This window comes from Cyprinus carpio, unplaced genomic scaffold (genome assembly GCF_018340385.1).
Source record: "Cyprinus carpio isolate SPL01 unplaced genomic scaffold, ASM1834038v1 S000006502, whole genome shotgun sequence".
Taxonomy (NCBI): Eukaryota; Metazoa; Chordata; class Actinopteri; order Cypriniformes; family Cyprinidae; genus Cyprinus; species Cyprinus carpio.
In genome coordinates this window covers 191,618-215,604 of record NW_024879170.1, presented here as the reverse complement: position 1 = coordinate 215,604, position 23,987 = coordinate 191,618, and the positions used below count along the sequence as shown (strand labels likewise).

The 23,987-nt window shown below is 42.3% G+C and overlaps 1 protein-coding gene across 1 annotated transcript; it reads right to left on the bottom strand.

Moving 5' to 3' along the window:
- Positions 1–2,167: 2,167 nt before the first annotated feature.
- Positions 2,168–4,459, bottom strand: LOC122143751. Its single transcript, XM_042754365.1, has 2 exons — positions 2,956–4,459; positions 2,168–2,511 (listed from the first exon to the last, which is right to left on the bottom strand). Exons 1-2 carry the CDS (start codon positions 4,268–4,270, stop codon positions 2,168–2,170), a joined length of 1,659 nt encoding a protein of 552 aa, XP_042610299.1. The 5' UTR covers positions 4,271–4,459.
- Positions 4,460–23,987: the final 19,528 nt, after the last annotated feature.

The following is a 23,987-nucleotide window of genomic DNA, read 5'->3' as shown; positions in this document are numbered from 1 at the left end:
TTTCTCATCCAGATATAAACAACGATATAAGCAATCCAATGTACTCACAGTCGTCGTGATACTGATCTTCTCCCGCTCTCTTTCTCTCCCCAGCTTCGTACAGACGCCCGGAAGTGTTTTCGTTGTTCCACAATGGCACTATTTCCCTGCGGAACCTTCATACAACAGACACGGGTGAGTATGACTTCTTTCCACAAACTTCGCTTTGGCAAACCTGTTCCAGTAGCCGTTTTCAAATCCTCCAATTCGCTTAGCGACTCCACAATTGCTCTCATCTGCTTCGCCCTACTCCAGCGACGATAACACTCCGTCTCACTCGTGGTGTTCCTTGGGAGGCAAAACAACACTCCTTCCTGTATCCTCAATGCTCTCTTTATACTCCTAAACTGCCCCGTCTGCAATCGCCACGTCATTGAACACACCTGCTGAAGATTTCCCTTGATTTGGGGCGTCCGGAGTTTCCGGAAGTGACAAGGACTTACACATTTCGGTCCGGGCGGAACTTCTCCTCTCACTTTTGGTTCCGCCCTCAAAATCACTTCGTGACATCCTCCCCCGCCAATCCGTTCTAGTCCCTAGAACGTCCTTCTCTTGTCCAGTCCCCGTACCTCGCAGGGGGACGTCCCCGGTTCTCTCGTTGGGACCGACGGGGCGGGGACACAGGGTCAACCCGGGCAGGCACATTCACCCATTCTCTTGGGACTACAGCCCATCCACTCACCCATGGTGCCACAGGCACGGGCTGCCTCGGAGTCTCCTCCCTGGGTCTGGGATAATTTGGGCAAGGTCGGATCATGTTCCGATGGACTGTACGCTCTGGTCCCACCTTCCCCTCGGGCCGGATGGTATAGACTGGTTGGCCCGGCCGCTGCTGTACTACTACCACGAAGGGGGCAGCTTCCCATCGGTCGCTCAACTTGCCTTTGCCCTGTCGCCGGTTATCCCGCACCAGGACTCGTTCTCCAGGGAGTAGGGGGGCTTCTCTGGCAGTACGATCATATATCCTCTTACTTTTATCTGCAGCCGCCTGTATCCGCTTCGTCACTTGCCCATATGCAAACTGCAGATGTTGGTGGTGACGGTCCACCCACTCCGTTAAGCTCACCTCTTCTCCCCTCGTCGGTGCCCCCAGCATCAGATCCACCGGCAGCCTCACATGCCTGCCAAACATGAGGAAGGTGGGGGCGTACCCCGTAGTACTGTGCACACTGTTATTATATGCCTGGGTCAAAGCAGGTAAAGCACTCACCCAATCTCCTTGTCGCTCCTGGTCCAGAGTACCCAGTAGACCCAACAGAGTCTGATTGAACCTTTCACACCCCCCATTCCCTTGGGGGTGGTAGGACGTAGTATGGGTCTTGGTGCATCCGTACAAGTTGCACAGCTCCTTCACTACTCGAGACTCGAAGTTGGGCCCTTGGTCGGAGTGTAGAAATTCCGGGCACCCAAAGGGCTGAAAGACAGTCCTCCACAGTGCCATCGCTGTGGTGTTTGCAGTTTGATCCAGTGTAGGGATAGCCCAGGAGTACTTAGTAAACAGGTCTGTGACTACCAGAATATTTTGATACTGATCCGCAGGCCTGCCCAGGGTCAGGAAGTCCATAGCCACGATGTGCAAGGGGGCTCTAGCCTTTATCGGAACCAACGGGGCCTTAGGCTCTCTCCGTGCCTTATACAACATACAACGGGGACATGCTTGAATAAAGGCACTCACCAAAGTCTCCAGACCAGGCCAATAGAAATGTCTGCGTAGCAGAGACACCGTCTTCTCCTGTCCCTGGTGCCCCAACTGATTGTGATATGCCACGAGTAGTGCCTGTACCTGGTCTTCAGGTACTACGACCTGGCAGATCTCGTCGCACAGTACTCCATCACGTAATCGTAGTTTTTCCCATTGTCCCAGCAACTTGCGGCCCATTCCAACCTGGGCTTGCCGCTCTGCTGGCGTCGGCTCCTGGCCCTGCTCTAGCCAGCGGCTTACGGCCTTCACCCGTTCGTCACCTTGTTGTCGCTCTCTCCAGCGGTCGGGGTCCCAGCCCCAGCTCAACGGTGTCACCTCCTGTTGGCTCCCTGGTGCCTCAACAACACCCACCATGCAACCTCCGTCCTGTGCGGGGCCCGTCTCTGTTACCTCTTCCTCTCGGTTCCGTTCCTCCGGGAGCTGGGACTAGACGTCTGCGTTCACATGCTCCCTTCCGGGTCGATACTGGAGCTGGTAATCGTAATTCGCTAGTTGGGCCACCCATCGTTGCTCTACGGCTCCCAACTTCGCCGTCTGTAAATGAACAAGGGGATTGTTGTCAGTAATAACTTGTACCTTCGCTCCCCACAGGTAATCTTTAAACTTCTCACTCAAGGCCCACTTCAAGGCCAACAGCTCAAGTTTGAACGAGCTATAGTTCGCATCGTTCCGCTCTGCGGGATGGAGGCTCCTGCTGGCGTAGGCGATCACTCGCTCCGCTCCTTCTTGTCGCTGGGCCAATACTGCTCCCAAGCCCAAATTACTGGCATCTGTATACAAGATAAAGGGTAGGTTAAAATCTGCATAAGCCAGTATCGGTGCTTGCAATAACTCCTGTTTAAGTTGTTGGAAGGCTGCTTCACACTCGGGGTCCCACGTGGCCTCGGGGCCGTCCTGTTCCTGCCAGCAGTTGGTTAAGGGGCTTCGCGATTTTGGAGAATCCTTTAATGAAGCGGCGATAGTATCCTACGAACCCTAAAAAGGACTTGACCTGTCTCACCGTCTTCGGAACACTCCACTCCCGTACCGCTGCTACCTTCTCGGGGTCCACTGCCACACCCGCAGCGCTCACACAATGGCCCAGGAACTTTACTTCTCTCCGCAGCAGGTGGCATTTGTCAGGCTGCAGCTTAAGACCGTATCGTTCCATGGCCTGGAATACCTCCTCGAAGGGGTTGTAGATGGGACTCGAAGTCGGGGGAGTAAACTATAACGTCGTTGAGGTATACCAACGTTGACTCCATCAGCCGGCCTCCCAGGCACCTCTGCATGAGCCGCTGGAACGTGGCGGGAGCGTTGCAAAGCCCGAAGGGCATCCGGTCCCACTCGAATAGACCGAATGGGGTGGTGAAAGCAGTTTTCTCCCGGTCTGTCTCTTCTACTCGCACTTGCCAAATCCAGGGTTGAATACCAGGCAGATCGGGTTAAACTGGCCAATGAGTCTTCAATTCGGGGCAGGGGAAAGGCATCCTTCTTCGTGACCTGGTTCAGCTTACGATAATCTACACAGAACCTCCAAGCTCCGTTCTTCTTCTGGACCAGCACAATGGGCGCAGCCCAAGGACTACTGCTTTCCCGAACAATCCCTCGATCCAGCATGCCTTGTAACAAGGTACGAACTTCCGAATACAGAGTGGGTGGAATAGGGCGGTACCTTTCACGGCTGGGTCCAGCCTCCCCAGTGGGGATCTGATGCCTCACTACATCTGTACATCCGTAGTCCTCGTCATGTGTTGAAAACACATGCTGCCATCGGGTCAGAAGCTCCTCCAACTTCCGGGTCTGGGCTTCCTGTAACCCCTCCCCTCTTAAGGACTCGTTCCTGAGATGGCCGGGCATTTCCTCCCCCGCCTTCTTCGGGGGTACATCCGACTGAGTCAAGGCAACCTCGACCACGGTGGGGCAGACCTGTCGAAAACTTACGTCCCTTTCTTCCCGCACTTGATGGGGGCCGACCGTCGTTACTCTGGCTAACCTTTGATGCCGGTGCAGCTGGATTGGGTAAGGACTCTCATTTCGCACCTTCACTGGGACTCTTCCTCGGCGGACCACCGCCAATCCCCGGGCCACCTCCACATTCTGACAGTCTAGGTGGGGCTCGACTAACACCCAGCCTTCAGGCCCATAATCTTGCTGGGGGACCCTCACCCATACGAGGGCCTCACTCCTCGCAGGTATAGAGAGAGCATATCGGCAGGCCACTCGGCCGATGTCTTCTCGGTCCATCCGTACCCTCGCCGTCTGAATTCGACGGCAGTCAGCAACAATTCGCCTCCATTCTTGTTGTTCTGCCAGGGGGATTGTCTTCACAGGCCTTGCCTGAAACAATTCTTCCCAGCACTCGGCGATCACATTCATCCCCAGCAGGGCTCGATGAGTCCCCAAGCAGTGATCCTGGACTACCACAATCCCCTTCTGGGGTACAACGATTCCACGAATCTCTACATCAGTCACAATGTACCCAATGTACGGGATGTCCAGTCCATTTGCCCCCTTTAAGGTCAGCCATGAGGGGTCGCTTCCTTTCATACTCCGTTGGCCAAATACTTCTCGTGACAGGCTTTCAGAAAACAAGGTGACCTGGGATCCAGTGTCCACCAAACAGGGTATTTTAACACCGCATACCTTCGCTTCCACCACCGGACTCCGTCCAATCAATCCGTCCTTCGAATCCGTTATTCGAGATGGGTCTTCTAAAGGGGGCCCGACCACATGACCCACTGTGGCCGGTCGTCCTAAAAACCCCCCATCGAGCCTCTTCGAGGTCCGCACTGTCAGCTGTAATGTCAGGCCTCCCCACAACGGTTGCAGATGGGCCGCCCCTGTTCGTCCGATCCAAAGCGTGGGCGAGCCGGCCGACTCGATCGTCTCCCCGGGTCCCGGCCGCCATCAGAATACACTCGCTCTCGAGGGGCATGCCTTACCTCCTGGCTAGGGGCCCCCAGCCGCAATTCCTCCAACAGCGTTTTAGACAGCTCTTTCATCTGTTCACGGACATCCTTCATGAGCTCTGTCCTTAATGTCTGTTTCCAATCCACTTCTTCGGGAGGGGCAGCTGCACTACTACTTACGGCCGCACACACGGGGGGATCTTTAACCTCAACCTGGTCGAGCTCTAAGGCGACCGCCTCCTTCTTCAGATCTTCAAACGTCAGTTCAGGATCTCTTCGGAACTGTACCCGCAGGCTCTGCCGCACTGGGCCTTCCCGCAGTCCTAGTAGGAACTGATCCCTCAGAAGGATCTCTCCGTCCTCCAGGCCGTGATCTGGACATTTTTGCAATCTGGTGAGCTGCTCCCGAAGTCGTAGTGCATAGGCTCGTATGGGCTGCCGGGGTCCTTGTTTGCAACTAAAGAACTGGGCTCGGAGGACGGCAATGGGGGTGGTGTCTCCGTATTGCTCGGACAGGAAGTTAAAGATGGACTGGGCCGTAGCCCGCACAGCTTCCGGGGCAGCATGGACTTCGCGCCGCGCTTCTCCTTCCAAGGAGTTCAGTACAAACTGTAGCTGTTGGGCTGCACTCAATCCTTGAATCCCGGCCAAATACTCAATCTGGGCTCTCCATTCAGATAGTCTCACCTCTGATTCGGTGCCGCCGTATTTCTGGATCCAAGGGTATCCCATAAACACAGGCATGACTCGAGGTGGGACTCCGGGCAGCTCGTTGTCGACCATTGGGGGACCTTGGTCGCTCCACTCGAGATGAAACCTTGCCGACTACGCCAAAATCTGTCACAGGTCGGAGCGGACCACAGGTGTTGCGAGTCACGCCCCTTCCTAGCTTCCACCTCGAGGAGGTCCCAAGAACACCCCAATGACCAGACACACAAGATGAGATAAGGATAATTTAAAACAACTTTATTTAAATTATTTAAAAAGATAATTTAGGAAAGGAGAAAGGGGAATCTAAAATTTGGATTTTCGTCTCTTGACAGGAGGGGACTGGGCCTGAGAAATCTGGAGGTCGTTGGTAAGTAATCACAAGGGGAGGGGGGGGGCAAAGGGCTCTTTCGTCCTTTCACAGAACTCCCACCAATCTCCTGACTGATCCTAAGTCCTTCCTTAGCGGCTTGATTTCCCGTGGTGCCCTTCTCTTCTCCTGAAGGCAACAGAAACACATGATGAGTAATGGGTAAAACGGAGAAGAATGCCTTGTTCCTATATTCGTTGCTCTTTGGGTTGTACTTCACCAGCGTCTGGACAGCTCCTCCACTCCCATAGACCTCCTAGGTAAGTACAAGGTAACACACAAGTCCCTGAGGGCACAGGTAAGTAACAGAGGTAAGGATGTAGCAAGGTAACTAAGTCATTCCCCTGGATGTACACCGGTGTATTCGAAGCGAGTAACTTTTTACTCGTAGCACAGATAGGTATTGAGCAAGATGACTGACTCTTCACACTGGGCTTACAGAGCGTATTCAAGGTCAATGGCTTTTAACTCGTACAGACGGATATGTATTCAACAAAGTGACTGTATCTTCACGCTGGGCTTACGAAGCGTATTCAAAGTCAATAGCTTTTAGCTCGTGCAGACAGGTATGTATTCAACAAAGTGACTGTATCTTCACGCTGGGCTTTACAGGGCGTATTCAAGGTCAATAGCTTTTAGCTCGTGCAGACAGGTATGTATTCAACAAAGTGACTATCTTCACGCTGGGCTTACAGGGTGTATTCAAGGTCAATAGCTTTTAGCTCGTACAGACAGGTAAGTATTCAACAAAGTGACTGTATCTTCACGCTGGGCTTACAGAGCGTATTCAAGGTCAGTAGCTTTTAGCTCGTGCAGACAGGTATGTATTCAACAAAGTGACTGTACCTTCACGCTGGGCTTACAGGGCGTATTCAAGGTCAATAGCTTTTAGCACGTACAGACAGGTAAGTATTCAACAAAGTGACTGTATCTTCACGCTGGGCTTACAGGGCGTATTCAAGATCAATAACTTTTAGCTTTCCCCACAATATCCACACAATACCTTGTTTTGCATTCACGCTTCACCTCCTTCAAGCTAGGTCCGGGGAACGGAGTTATAGACGGGCGTAGGTGGGATAGGTGGGCATCGCCCCGGCAGCCTACGTTCTCTCCAACAGGAACTTTTCTCGGCCTGGAGGGCGAGTACAGACAACAGGGACACGGCACAGCACTGCAAAACTTCGGTGTACACACGTCAAAGACAGACTCACCCACTGCACTACACACACTTCAGTGACTTTTAAGGTCGGTACTCCACGCCCGGTCGGATTTCGTCCTGGAGGAGTTTACAGTCGCTGGCACGGTAAGTGCTCCAAACTTTACGGTGTGGCCACAGCCAAATAACATCCATTCACCCCCACTCTACTTCGGCTCACCCACTCGTCTCGTCCTCCACGATGGGGCCACTCAACAAGCTGTTAATCACTCCAGCAGATATTAGTTATCCATATCCAAGTATGAGCAATGATATGTAAACAATCCAATGTACTCACAGTCTTCGTGATACTGATCTTCTCCCGCTCTCTTTCTCATCCAGATATAAACAACGATATAAGCAATCCAATGTACTCACAGTCGTCGTGATACTGATCTTCTCTCCCTCTCTCTTTCTAATCCAGATATAAGCAATGATATAAGCAATCCAATGTACTCACAGTCTTCGTGATACTGATCTTCTCCCGCTCTCTTTCTCTCCCCAGCTTCGTACAGACGCCCGGAAGTGTTTTCGTTGTTCCACAATGGCACTATTTCCCTGCGGAACCTTCATACAACAGACACGGGTGAGTACGACTTCTTTCCACAAACTTCGCTTTGGCAAACCTGTTCCAGTAGCCGTTTTCAAATCCTCCAATTCGCTTAGCGACTCCACAATTGCTCTCATCTGCTTCGCCCTACTCAAGCGCCCAAAACACTCCGTCTCACTCGTGGCGTTCCTTGGGAGGCAAAACAACACTCCTTCCTGTATCCTCAATGCTCTCTTTATACTCCCAAACTGCCCCGTCTGCAATCGCCACGTCATTGAACACACCTGCTGAAGATTTCCCTTGATTTGGGGCGTCCGGAGTTTACGGAAGTGACAAGGGCTTACACATTTCGGTCCGGGCGGAACTTCTCCTCTCACTTTTGGTTCCGCCCTCAAAGTCACTTCGTGACATATGTATTTCATTCCTGATGGCGTCTGAAAGCTGTGGTCAGCTATGACCATTTGAAAATGATAATGGTCATTTATGACCATTTTTTGTCACTTCGATGCCACTGCTAGTGAAAAAAATCATATTGTAATATTCACTTATCACTAAAACACGCTCTGTTTTGTTTTAGATGACCTATCCTTTATGCTCGATCAGAATTAGGTCTGCAATCCTTTTTGTCAAGTTCCTTTGTGCATAAATGCTGCCTCCAGAATCATTACCTGATAGGTGAGGCTGTCCACAATTACAAACGTGATATTTATCTTACACAACAACCTCACTATAAATCTGATCGGTCTTGATTTGATTTGATGAACAAACATAAACAAACAAAAACTTCCATATAATCTTATGAACAAAAGTACACTGTAAATTGACATTGGTTGAGACACGTGAGTTTTTTAATGTAAAAATACACCTAAATATAAAACTAAGATGATGTACTTTAAAATTACAAAGAAGAATGCTAAACAGCTAGTATGGACATAAATCTTTAATATAATGAGCTACATTTAAGCTACAACTGAATTTAAAATGACAGAAAAAAATATGTAGAGTTACTTTCAGCATGACTAAATCTCAGATTAGTCTCATCAAGATAATGTTGGTTCCATACATTTGTTAGATTTTACTTAGTTATTACCAGAACCTAGAACTAACAAAAGTATGTCTAATGATGTTAGATTTTCCACGTTATATGTATGTTACCATTGTGACGTTTAGAAGACATTGCGTTTCGGTCACCATACCTCATGACTAAATGTCAGTGTTTGACATGAATATGGCATTGACTTGACGTTGGATTTTGGTAAGTAATTAGTGCAACCTAAAACCAACAAAAGATCAACGTCTACTGATGTTAGCATTTGTTGTTGTGTGGATGTTATCATTATGATGTCTAGGAGTCGTTGGGTTTTGGTTGCCATACCTCATGACTAAATGTCAGTATTTGACGTCAATATGACAGTGGCTTGAGACGCTGGATTTTGGTTAGTTAATGCTACAACCGAAAACTAACAAAAGATATGTCTAATGATGGTAGGGTTTGACGTTAAGTGGGCTTTACCACTATGACATATAAAAGACGTTGGGTTTTGGTTGCAATACCTGACGAATAAATGTCAGTATTTAACGTCAAATTGACATTGGCTTAAAGGAACACTTCGACTTTTTGGGACTTTAGCTTATTCACAGTATCCCCCAGAGTTAGATAAGTCCATACATACCTTTTTCATTTCTGTGCGTTCTGTAAGTGTTATTTGACGCACCCACCGCTAGCCTAGCTTAGCACAAAAGACTGGATGTAAATGGATAATGGTAGCATAGTAATCCCAATAAGTGACAAAATAATGCAAACATTTTCCTATTTACATGTTGTGATCTGTATAGTCACAGCGTGTACAAATAACAAGGCTATATGAGACAGATACCATTTTTAATCGTATAAATACTGGGAACTATATTCTCACTAGGCGTAGAAGCACAGCTAACGTTACTTGGGCAGAGTGGCTACTTGGGCGGAGTGATTAGCGCAGCACCCGAGACGCCCTGTTGATGGTTCCGTAAACAAAACTAACGTGACTAACTAGCTAGACGTGACGTGTGCATATTTTGTGTATTGACACACTGTATGCAATGGCTATACTACAATTTCATTGAACTATGAATGATCATTATAACAAAATCACTTACTTGGTGGACAGCTGACCATTAGGTTCACTCGGCATGGGGCGTTTCTTCCAGTTGATCTTGTCACAATGGGAAAAAAAAACAAACGACAACTGCCGGGTGTATTAGGGCAGAGAAATCTTCCGTGGTAGTGACGCAAATATTTTGATTGTCATCAAGCCTTGACATTGATGGCAATACCCGGTCCCATTCATTGCAACAAAGGCACTCGGTTTTCTGTCTGCATAGGTTGGCATGTTCCACATTTACACCACCAGTCCGTGTTCGTTCTGATTCTCCCTTCGACATCAATCTGTTCGGCATCTTGTCTTACAGCTTCCAAAGTTTGTAGCTCCTCGTCTGTGTATTCTGGCTCAAAACTATATGGTTCTGGATCTTGGTTTGATACACAGTAAAATTCCTCTGAGTCTGACAATTCCTCAAAGTCAGCCATGATCATGAGTCACGTCTAGCTAGTTAGTCACGTTTGTTTTGTTTACGGAACCATCAACAGGGCGTCTCGTGTGCTGCGCTAATCACTCCGCCCAAGTAGCCACTCTGCCCAAGTAACGTTAGCTGTGCTCCTACGCCTAGTGAGAATATAGTTCCCAGTATTTATACGATTAAAAATGGTCTCTGTCTCATATAGCCTTGTTATTTGTACACGCTGTGACTATACAGATCACAACATGTAAATAGGAAAATGTTTGCATTATTTTGTCACTTATTGGGATTACTATGCTACCATTATCCATTTACATCCAGTCTTTGTGCTAAGCTAGGCTAGCGGTGGGTGCGTCAAATAACACTTACAGAACACACAGAAATTAAAAATGGTATGTATGGACTTATCTAACTCTGGGGGATACTGTGAATAAGCTAAACTCCCAAAAAGTCGGAGTGTTCCTTTAAGACATTGACTCGATGTTGGATTTTAGTTAGTTAATACCGCAACCTAAACTAACAAAAGATCAACGTCTAATGATGTTAGAGTTTGACGTAGAGTAGACGTTACCACTATGACGTATAGAAGACGTTGGGTTTTTGGTTGCCATACCTGATGACTAAATAAATGTCAGTATCTGACGTCAAGTTGACGTTGGTTTAAGACGTTGACTCGATGTTGGATTTTGGTTAGTTAATGCCACAACCTAAAACCAACAAAATATCAATGTCAAGTGATGTCGGTATTGGATGTCAAATTAATGTTGTCATTAGACGTTGGCTTGACATTGAATTTTGGTTACCGGACGTCGCGACCTAAATCTAACCAAATACTAATGTCTTATGACGTTCTGTGCCTGCTGTGAAGAGAAGTCCTAACTGCTTTTTCGCCGTGTTTTTCACTCTTTTACAGGCTGCCAGAAAAAATGAGCTCAATACGATGAGCTATTGTTGCTGTTGCTTTTTGAACTACAAAATTAGTTTTAAATTCATTATTGAATGAGACTGTAAATTATTAACGTAATATTTTATTTCTAGATGTTTGTTTGTGTAAATGCTGGTGTGCGTTGAGTTCTGCACGAGCGGTGAGCAGAGTTGCCATGGAAACAGGGCTTCCTGACACGTTTCTTACTTGTTATTTACGTGTTACCTGTGAAATGATAACATTAATTTGGAACTTGATTTTGTCCTTTATTCCACTAGTGCAGAACTCACACCGTACACATTTTGGTTGGTTGGTTATTGTTTTACTTGTAGTTTAGAATTCTTGCATGTTTATATGTGCATACATGTGCTTTCAAACTGGAAAAACAAAACAGTTCACAATTAATATTTAGCAATGTTTCACATATCACATTTGCATTAAGCATTATCACATGTGATACATATGAATTTCTGGAACATCTCGTGTCACAGACTTACGTTAAACTTTGTTTACCAACTCAATGCAACATATTGCACGAATATTTCAAACAAGTAACATGATAAACGACAACTGTCTACACAAACAGCAAACACAAGAGTATATTAACTGCTAATCGCAAATAGCGATCTACATAGAGATATATCAGAAACTATCAATACACTTAAACAACATAAGAATTACTCACCAGGCTGGGAATATATTATAGCTTCAATCTGGAATTGTTATAAAAGTTCAGCAAGCTTCAACATGAGAACAACATGGCCTTTCTATCAGCCCTCTCTCTAACGGCATTCACACCAGACACGATTTGCACGAATAAATCACGCTATTCGCACGTAGTTTAGACGCTTGAACATTTGAAGTTTATTCACTTAATTCGCGCGTGAAATTCACTTCACAACAGTGGCGAATTCGCGCCATGGGAGGGTTTTACCAGGCGGCTCCAGTCTCGTTGCGAAATGGCTGACATGGATTTTGTTGAGAGGGTAGCTGCACTTTATGTGCTATGGAAGGCTGAAAAATGGCGTAGACTCGTTCGGTGCCGTGTCTGGTCCATCAGATCCTTCAGAGGTGCACCCAGCTTGGTAAGTTTCACCAACTCCTCCAGGAGCTGCGCCTGGATGACGTCCGCTTTCAGTGGTCCGGTGCCAGTTTGGCCGGGATGCCAGTTTTGATGACCTGTTGTCCCATGTCGGTGGGAGGATTTCCCGTCTGGTGGGAGGGGATTTCGCCAGAACACCAACTACAGGCACTCTATTCCACCTGCAGAGCGCCTGACCATCTGTCTCCGGTAGGTAAATAATTTAATATTTTGTGTGATTACAAGTAATTAATGACTGAGAACCTCCACAGATATATTGTCTTCACACTCTTCTGAACACACAGTTATCAATACAGCACTTTAATGAAATGGCAATTAACTTTTGTCTACAACAGTCAAAGTGGGTTTTGAATTGTGCAGGTAACTGCTATATTATAATATTGAATAATAGTTTGTTTTTGCAATGTAGCAAGCAAATCAGAGCAAGTGCTAAATAAAGGTAAAGTATTAAGGGTATTTTATCAAACCTGTTGTTGTTTAACTGTAAAAAACTAAAGAGCAAAGAAGATGTCACAAACACCAGTATTATAAATTTATATTTGCTAATATGGAATTGCAATCTGCTTTTATTACAATGTTTATTTTATTTTTTATTTTCTCTCTCTCTTTCAGATATCTTGCCTCTTCCGTGTTGGTGTCTCCACAGTCTGCAAGGTTGTCCCAGACGTGGTGACTGCAATCTGGGACTGCTTTAGTGGAGGAGTTCATGGCTGTGCCCTCCACAGGTGAATGGAGGTCCATTGCAGAGGGTTTCGAGGAGAGGTGGAACTTCCCGCTCTGCTGTGGAGCATTGGATGGCAAGCACGTCCTTGATAAAGGAACCCCCCAACACCGGATCCCAGTTCCACAACCTACAAAGGGACTTTTTCCTTAGTTCTCCTTACTGTTGTGAATGCAAGGTATTGCTTCCGGGTGACTGATGTCGGGGGATATGGGCGGAAGAGCGATGGTGGGACTCAGCCTTTGGCCAGGCACTCCGTGGTGGCACCCTCCATCTGCCACCTGACCGTTCTCTCCCAGGAGCTGACCACAGAGGACCCATGTCTTTGTGGCAGATGAGGCCTTTCCCCTCAGGAAAAAACCTCATGAGGTTATTCCTTCGGCGCACCCTTCCCCGAGAGAGATGGGTCTTTGATTACCGTCTCTCCAGAGCCCAGCTGGTGGTGGAGAACGGCTTTGGGATCCTGTCTTCAAGGTGGAGGATGTATTGCCGCCTCATAGAGGTTCAGCCTGATGTTGTGGAGAAGTGTGTGAAGGCGACGTGTCTGCAGAGGCACCTGCTGTGAGGGGGCGGTGCAAGGTGCAGAGGACTCACTGCCGAGTCCAGTCGGGTTGCAGCCAATAATTCTGCCCAAGAGGCCATTCGGGTCAGGGACAGCTTCATGGCTCAGTTTTCAGCCAAGGGAGCAGTCCCGTGGCAACCGAGTGAATAGTTGTTTATTATATCCTGTGCTGTTTATGTCCTTTATGTTTAGCTCTTTTAAATATTCCCATCCTTTTGTCTTTTTTTTTTTGATTTACACCCTTTATATATTGTAAATAATCTTTTCAACCGCTCTTATAAATATTGCTATCTTTTTTCATCCTTAACTCTTGTAAATCTTTTATCATTTTTCAATAATTTTTTGTTCAAGTTTAGATTGTTATAGTTTTCTGTTTTCAATTGATAAATGGAGGCAGCCTCCAAAAGGAATCCGTGTCTCGTAGCTGCATTCTCATGACACTATACCACAACACTGATCCAATCACAAATAACTATTTTTTACTATACTATTGTGGAGTGTATTGCAAATAGGATATAATTAGAATGAATCTACAAGTTTTTTGCATAAGTATTCTAGTCTTAAAGGGTTAGTTCAGCCAAAAATGAAAATGATGTCATTAATAACTCACCCTCATGTCGTTCCAAACCCGTGAGACCTCTGTACATCTTCGGAACACAGTATAAGATATTTTAGATTAGTCCGAGAGCTTCTGTTCCTCCATTGAAAATGTATGTACGGTATACTGTCCACGTCCAGAAAGGTAATAAAAACATCATCAAAGTAGTCCATGCGACATCAGAGGGTCCGTTAGAATTTATTGAAGCATCGAAAATACATTTTGTTCCAAAAATTACGACTTTATTCAGCATTTTCTTCTCTTCCGGGTCTGTTGTGAGCGCGTTCACAACACTGTAGTGACGCCGCTGACGTACGACGCTGCTGACGTGTTTTCTTTGTTATTGGGTGCACCAGAGAACACGTCAGCAGCGTCGTACCATCAACAGTCACAGCAGTCGCATTCACAACAAAACCCGGAAGAGAAGAAAAAAAAGCGGAATAAAGTCGTATTTTTTTGTTATTTTTTTTTTTTTTCTTTTTATAGACCAAAATGCATTTACGAAACTTCAATAAATTCTAACAGACCCTCTGATGTCACATGGACTACTTTGATGATGTTTTTATTACCTTTCTGGATGTGGACAGTATACCGTACATACATTTCCAATGGAGGGAACAGAAAGCTCTCGGACTAAATCTAAAATATCTTAAACTGTGTTCTGAAGATGAACGGAGGTACTTACGGGTTTGGAACGACATGAGGGTGAGTCATTAATGACATAATTTTCATTTTTGGCTGAACTAACCCTTTAACATATAGATCATATTTTTATGTAACAAATACAAATTATGATTTACTATGTTGTTCAGAAAGTAACACACCAAAACCTTTGGTCATTGTATTTTTTTGGTTCGTTATAGATAGGTTTTTGTTTTTCGGTGACCAGTGGCAGATGCCTATGTTTGATCAATCTAGCCTTCTGAAATCATCACGACTTGCTTTTAAATAAAATATATACAGTAGGTGGACATCCAAAAGGTTGCTTCTACCGCCGCGGCGTCTGCAAAGTGCATTTGCAGCTTTTGACTGCTGAGTGGCGCTTTAATCAAAAGTTTTCAAACAAGCGCATCAAAGCACATTTTCGCAAATAGACATCAGTTTTGCCTCACCGAAGTGTTATATTTGACTGCAGTCGGGGAAAATTAAAGAAAAACACTATAGTTAAAATATTTAATATTCACAGATGAAAGTTTGGTAATTATGAAGTTATGTGCATTTCTTAGAACGAATTCAAGCAGGATAAATGTCAAGCCTGAGCCTGTGCTTATATTTTCTCTAAGCTACACAGTATTACACCCATATTTTAGATTTGACACATTTAATAGGTGTGCAGTATTATTTCATATAATCTGAATTCATGTGTTATATTATTCAAAAAGAAATTGTGGTTTATTTTGCATCAGAGCATTAAAAGTGGTAGCCTATTTTAGTGAGCTAGGCTACATGGATCTATATGCAAAATGTCAATATTCTCATATATTAGGACTATATTTTAATTTATATTTTAAAATTCCTTTAATAAAACAACATGCATTTTTTGTTATTCGTTACCTGTCCTTTATTTTGACAGACAACTTCTTGGGAAAATATATTGGTCTGTACACTGATTAAGAAATTGTTGTGTGATTTATAAATTATTTTCTTTTATTTTAGTAAAACGTAAGGCACTGTATAATTTCGTTCCCCTTATTTAGGCCTAATTAAAACAAGAAACGAATAAATTAAACCTGCACGATTTAACTAAATCATTGAAAGTCTAAAGAATGGACGGATTAATAAAACGTCCTCACGATTAAACTCAAGTTCTCTCATTATAATCACCAAAGTGCAAATGATGTAAAAAAGAGCTTCATTAATAGACAACTTCAGTGATTTTAAAGGAGAGCCGCCGTTACTTGCTTACATAGAATTTAAGTTAAAAAGAAATAAAAATTGCCAGCCACATTTAAAAGGCAGGTGTGTAAAATGTCTGCGTGCAAGATTTGCGCGGCGCGAGTGATGCTGAGTGCACGCGCAGCATTTCTTCATATTTGTTTTATCTTCATTACAAATCTTGTTTGGTTTTATTTTGGATAATTGCATGTAAAAAATAATTTACGTTGTAATGCATATGCAAAATGTAAATAATTATTCATATTTAAGTGTTTGTGCGAAAATTATTAATGCGCATGCAGGACAGGGAGGCGCCCTCTCGATCACGTGATTTTTTCCTGATAATGAATTAACTTAAAATTGTGGTTTCTCACATACATGAGAAATATATCTACAGAAAGCTTGAAATGTCTTTTAAAAATGAATCAATTCAGTTCGAAAGCATTATGTAATCTGTGAAGGTTGCATTTCTCTTTAAAGGGCGCTTCCATGTGGTGAGAGTCAGCACTGTGAATTTCGTCTTGTAGTCCACAAGAAAACATTTGTTTATTAATAAATAATTAAAATGTCTCCTTTATACAATTATTAGGCTACTTCTGCTAATGCATGTGCTTGAGTGCGAAATATTATTAAGGTTCATTATGGATTATAGATGTAAATGTAATATAATCCTGCGATTAGTTGAATAATGACAAATGAACGACTAGTAACTAGAAAAATCTTACATGGGAGGCAGATCTATTAAATACTCTCTAGACATCTCTGTTAAAGTTTTTAAAGCATTTCATAACGCGTTTGTATAAATTCTTCTTTCAGAACGGTCTGTAATGGAGAGATACCTTAACACTGATTTTTCCTCTGAAACACAAAAACGAAAATTGGAATAAAATTGATATATATATATTTTTTTTTTTGAGAATGGCCAACCCTTAATTCTCTGCAGATATTGTTGCTTCTGGTTTGTGCATTGTAAATAGGCTACAAATAAATAAATAAAAAAAATAAAAAATAATTACAAATAATAATAATAATGTCTCCAAAAACTCCAAAATGTTTTTTTGTAATGTCCAGGGGCGGACTGGCCATTGGGAGCACCGGGACATTTCCCGGTGGCCTGATGGTCATTCTGGCCTGCCGGCTGCCGCTGTGCAGTCGATCAGGCTGATGTGCAATAGGCTGGGATGCAACTGCGAATTAATTGACGGAATTATGAATCTACGAATCAGGCGATCGCGGAGTGAAGACACCACCACATGACCCAACATCAGCGAAGCACTGCCTAATTGGCAGGGGGGAAGGAAGTCGAACCGGAAGTTTGAAGTCGGCCGCGTGCCGCCATCTTGTAGCAGAACTTCACTTGCGTTTAAGCATCCCATTGACTCCCACACAATCTAACAACACTTCCAAATAAAAAAACCAAGCATCTGAGGCGTTTAAAGACTCCATTTGTCCATTATTTATTTCTAAAGATACATGACAATGTATAAAGGGCTCCATTACCTTCTATGTTACATTATGGCCCCATAGAAACAGTTTTTGTAAAAAATAGGCTAACGATTGCATCATAACCACTCGACTGTCTGTCGCACAGTAGAGAAATTACCGTACAGACAGGAGGAGAAGCTCGCAGGCAATCGGGGAGACGTCAAGAGATATGGCGTACTGGCGTTACATTTTAAAATACTATACAAAATAATTAATCAGAATACTTTACTCCTGCTCACTCAGGCCAAAGAACTCCCCGCTCAAGCTCGCCGTCTCTGCAAGATTAACGATGGCAGTTTGCACGCACAGGCTACTAGCCGATTACATCTGTCAGACAGGTTGCTGACGTCATCAAGCTTAGTTTGAGTCTGCGCGTCAGAAACGGAAGTTCTAAAAAATCGCTAAAAAAGGGCTTTCACTTGTCTCAATTGAGTTCCAATGGGGTCGCTGTGTCCATTTCTTTTTACTGTCTATGCTAATTGGCTATATCCAGAGGCAGGCTTCATCTTAGAAAACCGTGACAAAAAAACGGACATTCCCAGACATTACAACAACAGCGATGGAAATATAAAAAACCCCGTGGCCAAACCATTCACTCTTGTTCAATACAAATACGAACACTGGATCAGTGCATTCTTTTAAAGTGACAGTCTTTATATTAATCGAACAGCAACAACAAAGAAATCACTCACTGCTCTTGATTGAAAAGCTTTTGTAACTTTAATACAGATTTATCTTTAATTTGTAGTCCAAACTGCAATGCTGTTTTACATATGATTACTTTTATATTCAATTTTCTGTACCTAAAAAACTATGCTATACCTACCTAAAAAACACCCTGAAAGTCAGTTTATTTTATTTGTAGCTTTACTCTATTGTATTTATTTGTGCTGTTGCTTGTAGTTAGAATATTCTTAAAAATATGATAAAAATATATATTTTTTGAAAGTATAGTTTTTCCATAAACATAGCACATACAACGGTACCGAAACACTGACTCTTAAACTGTGAAACAAACCTAACCGTGAAAAAGTTGAACTGTTCCACCCCTTATATTTACGTAATCATTTGGCAGACGGACGCTTTCATCCAAAGAGACTTACAATAGATACAAACTATTCAAAAAAATAAAAATTACAAATATATATAATGATAGAAGTTTTAAAAGAGCATCTTTATGACAAACTAGCACACTGTGTTACATATGGGGACACAGTATTTTTTTAGTGCCAAATTTGACCAGAAATTTTGATTTTCCATTTCGAGTCTACAATGTTTATTTATTTATTTTGAAGGTGACGAAGGAAGCAACAGTAGAACTAGTGCTCCAAGTGCTCCTGCTGTTAAACAAAAGTGGGTGGACAGTTCAACTTTTGAGTCAGAGCAGGAACCTTCCGGTAAAGTTTAAGCTATAAGCAAAACTAAACATGCTGGCTATACTCTTAGAACAATATGTGCTTTTATGATTTATAAGATCTTCAGTAGTAGGACTGTGATCATGGGGACATACAACTGATGGCTGCACAATTATGATATAGATTATTGAAAGTGCTTATTTCATATTGCAGAGAAACTAGATGTGCAGAGTGAGAGAGAGAGGGATTCAGGGAAAGATGATATAGATGGTGTAATTCCTAGTGAGTTTTTGAGGGTTTATTTATTTATCCATTCATATTATGTATGGTAGTCTACCTGTTACATCAACTAACAGGGTTAGACTACAAGTTTAGCAGTCTGGTGGACACATGAATTGGGTGGTGGTGACTGCACCAACAGAGGTGGCCTGGGGTGGAGTCAAATTCCCGGCCTGATTTACTGTCCCAGTCCGCCACTGGTCATGTCTGTAACACATGTGTATTCCCAAATCTAAAAAAGCCTATAAAACATCTTAGACGGATCATACTGATGTCTGGACTCTGTTTGGGATTTAGAAAAACATAAAGAGATGGTTCAATATATTGGTTATGAAAAGGTGAGAATTTATATTTCATAGTCTAAAAAAAATATTGTTTAGACGAAACAAAATAAAATTAATGCAACAGTTTGCGAATTTATTTATTTTTTTTGAGTTAAAGCAACTTCCTCTGAAGTTATAATAACTAATAAACTATACATTAGTCAACATTTGAAGTGGATCAAAACCTTTCTTCAAAGTTGCCCTAAAACCAAAATGACGAGTCCTATCTAAACCTGTTCTGCAAGTCTGATACCCTCATAAGACACTGTGCATATGAAAGAGCAAGAGATTCACACCTTTATCTCGACCCCCACAAGCTATACATAACTACCCCCAGCAGCCCCCTCCAGCTGAACTGAACTCGGTCTGTTTTTTGGCTGCGAGGAACAGTGTGTTCTCATGTTACTGGGTTGAAACATGCCTGCACTCACAGCAGCCTTACTCTTTTTATTCATTATTTTCCCGCAGCCCATATTATTGTTTTCACAAGACCATAATAATTAATTTACAACAATTGATAATGAATCATTATTTTACGAAAATCATTGTTATTTGTGAACGTAGCGTTTGCGGAAGGCTTTAAGACCAAGCGGAGGCCTCCATCAGCTGCTCCCGCTTCACAGCGCGCGTGACTCACGCTAACTGACCCAGCTTCAAAGTCCGCAAGTTTTGATTTAACTAAATCAGTTTGAGCAAATACAACTTACTGATCACGAGCCCAACATTTAGCAAGACAGAAAAACATTCAGTCTACCTGAAGGAAGATGTATTTAATTGTAAGTTAATGCTGTTAAATAGAGAGTTAAATAGAGAGAGAGAGAGAGAGAGAGAGAGAGAGAGAGAGAGAGAGAGAGAAATAAAAAAAACCCGTGTAGGCTATTCCTAAACTTGGAGCTCATTATTGAAGTACAAATCCAAACACCAGAAGCTCAGTGTTCTTTCATTGAAAAGTATGTTTTTTTTTGTTTATTCACAGGCTATATGGTTGAAATACTATTTTAGTTCAAACTTTAAGTGCCATTGTTTAAAAAAAAATGCTTTATTGGCTAACGTTTCATAGACCTTCAGTTGTTATGCTTTAAAGGTTAGTGATTTAGGAGGTGAAAATACTGTGAAATTACAAATGGTATGGGATTTTAAAGTCACAATTCTATATTGCACTTTTAATTACATTATGTTTTTTTTTTTTTAGAATAATTGTAGCTTACATAAATAGGTGAAGCAAAACAAATATGAATAATATTTGGATCGTCTCTTATTTTTTCCCTTATTTTCTTAAAGAATAAACACTTATTTTCTACAAGAATAAACATGATAACATTTTATTAATTCATAGAAATAATTTAAGCAATTAAAACCTGATAACATATTATTAATTCATAGAAATAATTTAAAAAAAGGGTAAACTTTTTTTTAAAAACTTGAACTTCAATACTATTAAACTGACTTTAAAATCTCAAGGAGTTTATAAGTTAAAAAGGGTAAAATGTCACAGTGCATGTTAAATAGCCTAAATGAACTTGTGTTAACGATATAATTAGAACTAACAATATAATTAGATTTTTTTTTTAAATGAACAATTCCTGTATAAAATGGGACATCAACCTTTATATCAAACATTTTTAAATCGTCCAGAGCTGAGCAGCACGCGAGGCAGGTTGAGTGTGCGAAGTGTGCTGCACAAAGTCATTTTCAGATGCGATGAAAAATAAAAAAACCCTGGATAGCCTAGATTAGGCCCGGACTCTGTTCCTAAGTATATAATAATTATAATTACCCCACAGTAACAAATTTTAACCGATTAATCGCCTATTTTCATTTGCTGCATGTTTTTTTCTTATTATTATTATATATATATATTTTTAAAACAGGCTAAAAAATAAATTAAGTTTGTGAGAGGAAAAAAAATTATAAGTCATGTATAAGTTGCATTTTATTACATTCAGAAATAATAACGGCTGGCCTAATAATATTATAATGTGCCAACAGGATATTTTTAGTTCTCTTCACTTAACAACAAATCCTTTAAATTTAACAAATTTATCAGAACAGAACAATAATTACAAATATATAATTCTAATGGATAAATAAAATTGCAGTATATGATAATATAGGCTTAGTTATAAACAAACAAAAAAAATAAGTTAAAGTGAAACATAAGGTAAGGTTGGGCTCTCATTCGGGAGAAATCCATACATTTCCATATTCGTGATGTTGCCTATTTCAAGCTTAACTATTATTCATTAGGAAAAATAGGCTTTGTAGTTCACGCTGGATGGCACGGTGAACGGCTACTGTTTCCAATGAATGAACGAGGCACCAGCGCGATCAAACAGCTGAAACAGAAAATACTCAATTTTTGGTCACACAGTAAAGGCATAATTCAAAAATGCAAAGTATTAGCAGTTTGAAAAACCAAGAATGAACCGAAATGAAAACATTTAGCTTTTTATCCGTATATAGGCCTTATATTTAATGACTGTTTAATAACAATAGCAAGCATAAGATCCTTTGTGTAAAGGTCCTCTTTTAATTTTTGATGAGTAGACTGTAAATAAAGCATCAAAGTTTTTGTCTGCAGATTTTTTTTTTTTTAATTAATTAAAGGGTAACTAAACCCTAAACCAACTTTTTTTAGTTAATGATCTGTAAGAATGGGGCTTTATTAGTGCCGTTCATTGAGTCGAGTCACTTTTTTGACATTTGAGTATAAAGTGTTTTAATTCTACAATATATGGTGTAAAAACATCTGAGTGCTGCCCTCTTCAGGTTGAATGGTGGCTACTGCAGTTGATTTTTCCTATTGGATGTTTGGGGTGGTACGTGACGTAAGCGGTGGCAGGTGACGTAAGCAGTTTCCAGCTTACCACGCCCTTGGTACGAGCTACCACGCCCTTGGCAGTATAAAACCATCTTGTTCCGTCAAAATCACTGTAGCGAGTCAGGAGTTGGAAATTGCGAGTATTGAAAACGATCAGGATAGCGTATTTTAGCATAACATTTATATAGTTATTTAGATTATTTCATGTAGCCTGTGTAGTTAATTAGCATAGTTGTTAGTGTAACGTTAGTATTGTTAGAAGCATAGTTAGTTAGTAGCATAGTATTGCATCAGTTAGGATAGTTTCAAGTTAGCGTAGATTTATCTGTATTTAGTACAGTGGTCAGGATGGTACGTAGGTGTAGTGTTGCTGGTAGCAACAGCACTTGCTGAACTGCATAGTTTTCCAGCAGACTTGAAAATTAGGCGCCAGTGGTTGCATGCACTTGGCCTGGAAGACCGCGAGTTCCTGCCTAGAGCTGGAGTGTGCAAACTGAATTTTATGCGGGATTGCTTCTCCAACGCAATGGAGGTGAAAATGGGCTTCTCCACACAGCTCGTGCTGAAAAGCGACGCAGTGCCTTACGCTGCTCCTCCTGCAAGGACTCCACCACCACAGTGGTGTCTTGAGGTGAGTGATCATATATATATATTAATATTTACACAATTTATGATTTATCTAAAGTTAAGCCTCTGGGGTCGAAAAACGTGCCAGCGCATTTTGCTGGATTTTTTTTCACATAGCGGCAAAATATGAATATCCCTACTGAGAGCGTGCGCTATTGACATCAACTCGATAAAACTCATCAGATTCATGTAATTTACGTCGTCTTGCGACCGTGTGATGAATAATATTAACATAATCGTAATAATTCTGGAGAAAATTATCTCAGAAGTTTGTGAGTTATTTAACTAATAGTATTTATAAACACTTTCAAATCTCTAAAATGACTGAATATAAGACTGTAATTGTAAACCATAACACTTTTTTTTTTTTTAGGCTACTATGACCAGAGAAATTGGGTGCCAGACTGAACCAGTCAGCTCCATGTCTGCAAGTGTGCAGGCTAACATGAAGCCCATGAGGAGAAGCAAAGGTGTTTTTCAAAATACTATGGAGCTTTTGAATGTTTCATCATATAGTCAAGATTATATAATTTTGTTTTGTACTTTCACTGCTTATTGATAACAAATCTATTATTAATTTGTGCAGCCACCCAGTCCAGAGTGCCTAACAGGAGTGTGTCGCGTGACACGGGCACACTGATGGAGCCTTTCACAGAGTGTCCCGGGGCAACATCTACACCAATAAAGAGGAAAAGATGTGAGGTGTCTACTCATGACTCCAGCTACCATCAAGACGGAAGTGAGAGCTCCATGAACTATGTAATGCCTTCAGTACCATTAGGTTTTTCAGTTAGGCTATATTTGAATGTTCTAATTTAGCTATTTCTTGTTTTTAAATACTTTTGATTGATTGTCATTAATTTATTTCTGATACATACACATTACATAACCATATGATTATTTATGCTTTTATTAAAATTTGTTTTAACTTTTTTTTTTTTCTTTTACAGAGTCTCCAATGAAGTATTACACCGCAAAGTGACTAAGTACATTGTTTATGAAGATAAACTGCTGGAGCTTTTTAGAAGATGCCCTGTCTGCACCCGGAGTGTGGTTGTTTCACAAACAATCATTGGGACACTTCTCCGTGTCAAACAGCACTGTGCTTACTGTGAGTACTCCAGTGATTGGTCGAGCCAGCCAATGGTAAACAATATACCAGCGGGAAACCTACAGCTCTGTGCAGCTGTTCTGTTCAGTGGCTCATCGTTTTGTCAGATATCGAAGGTGAGAGATAATAACATAGTGCTGTCATATTTTCACGTCACCCCTCAGGTTATTAGATGAAGATGTATTTTAT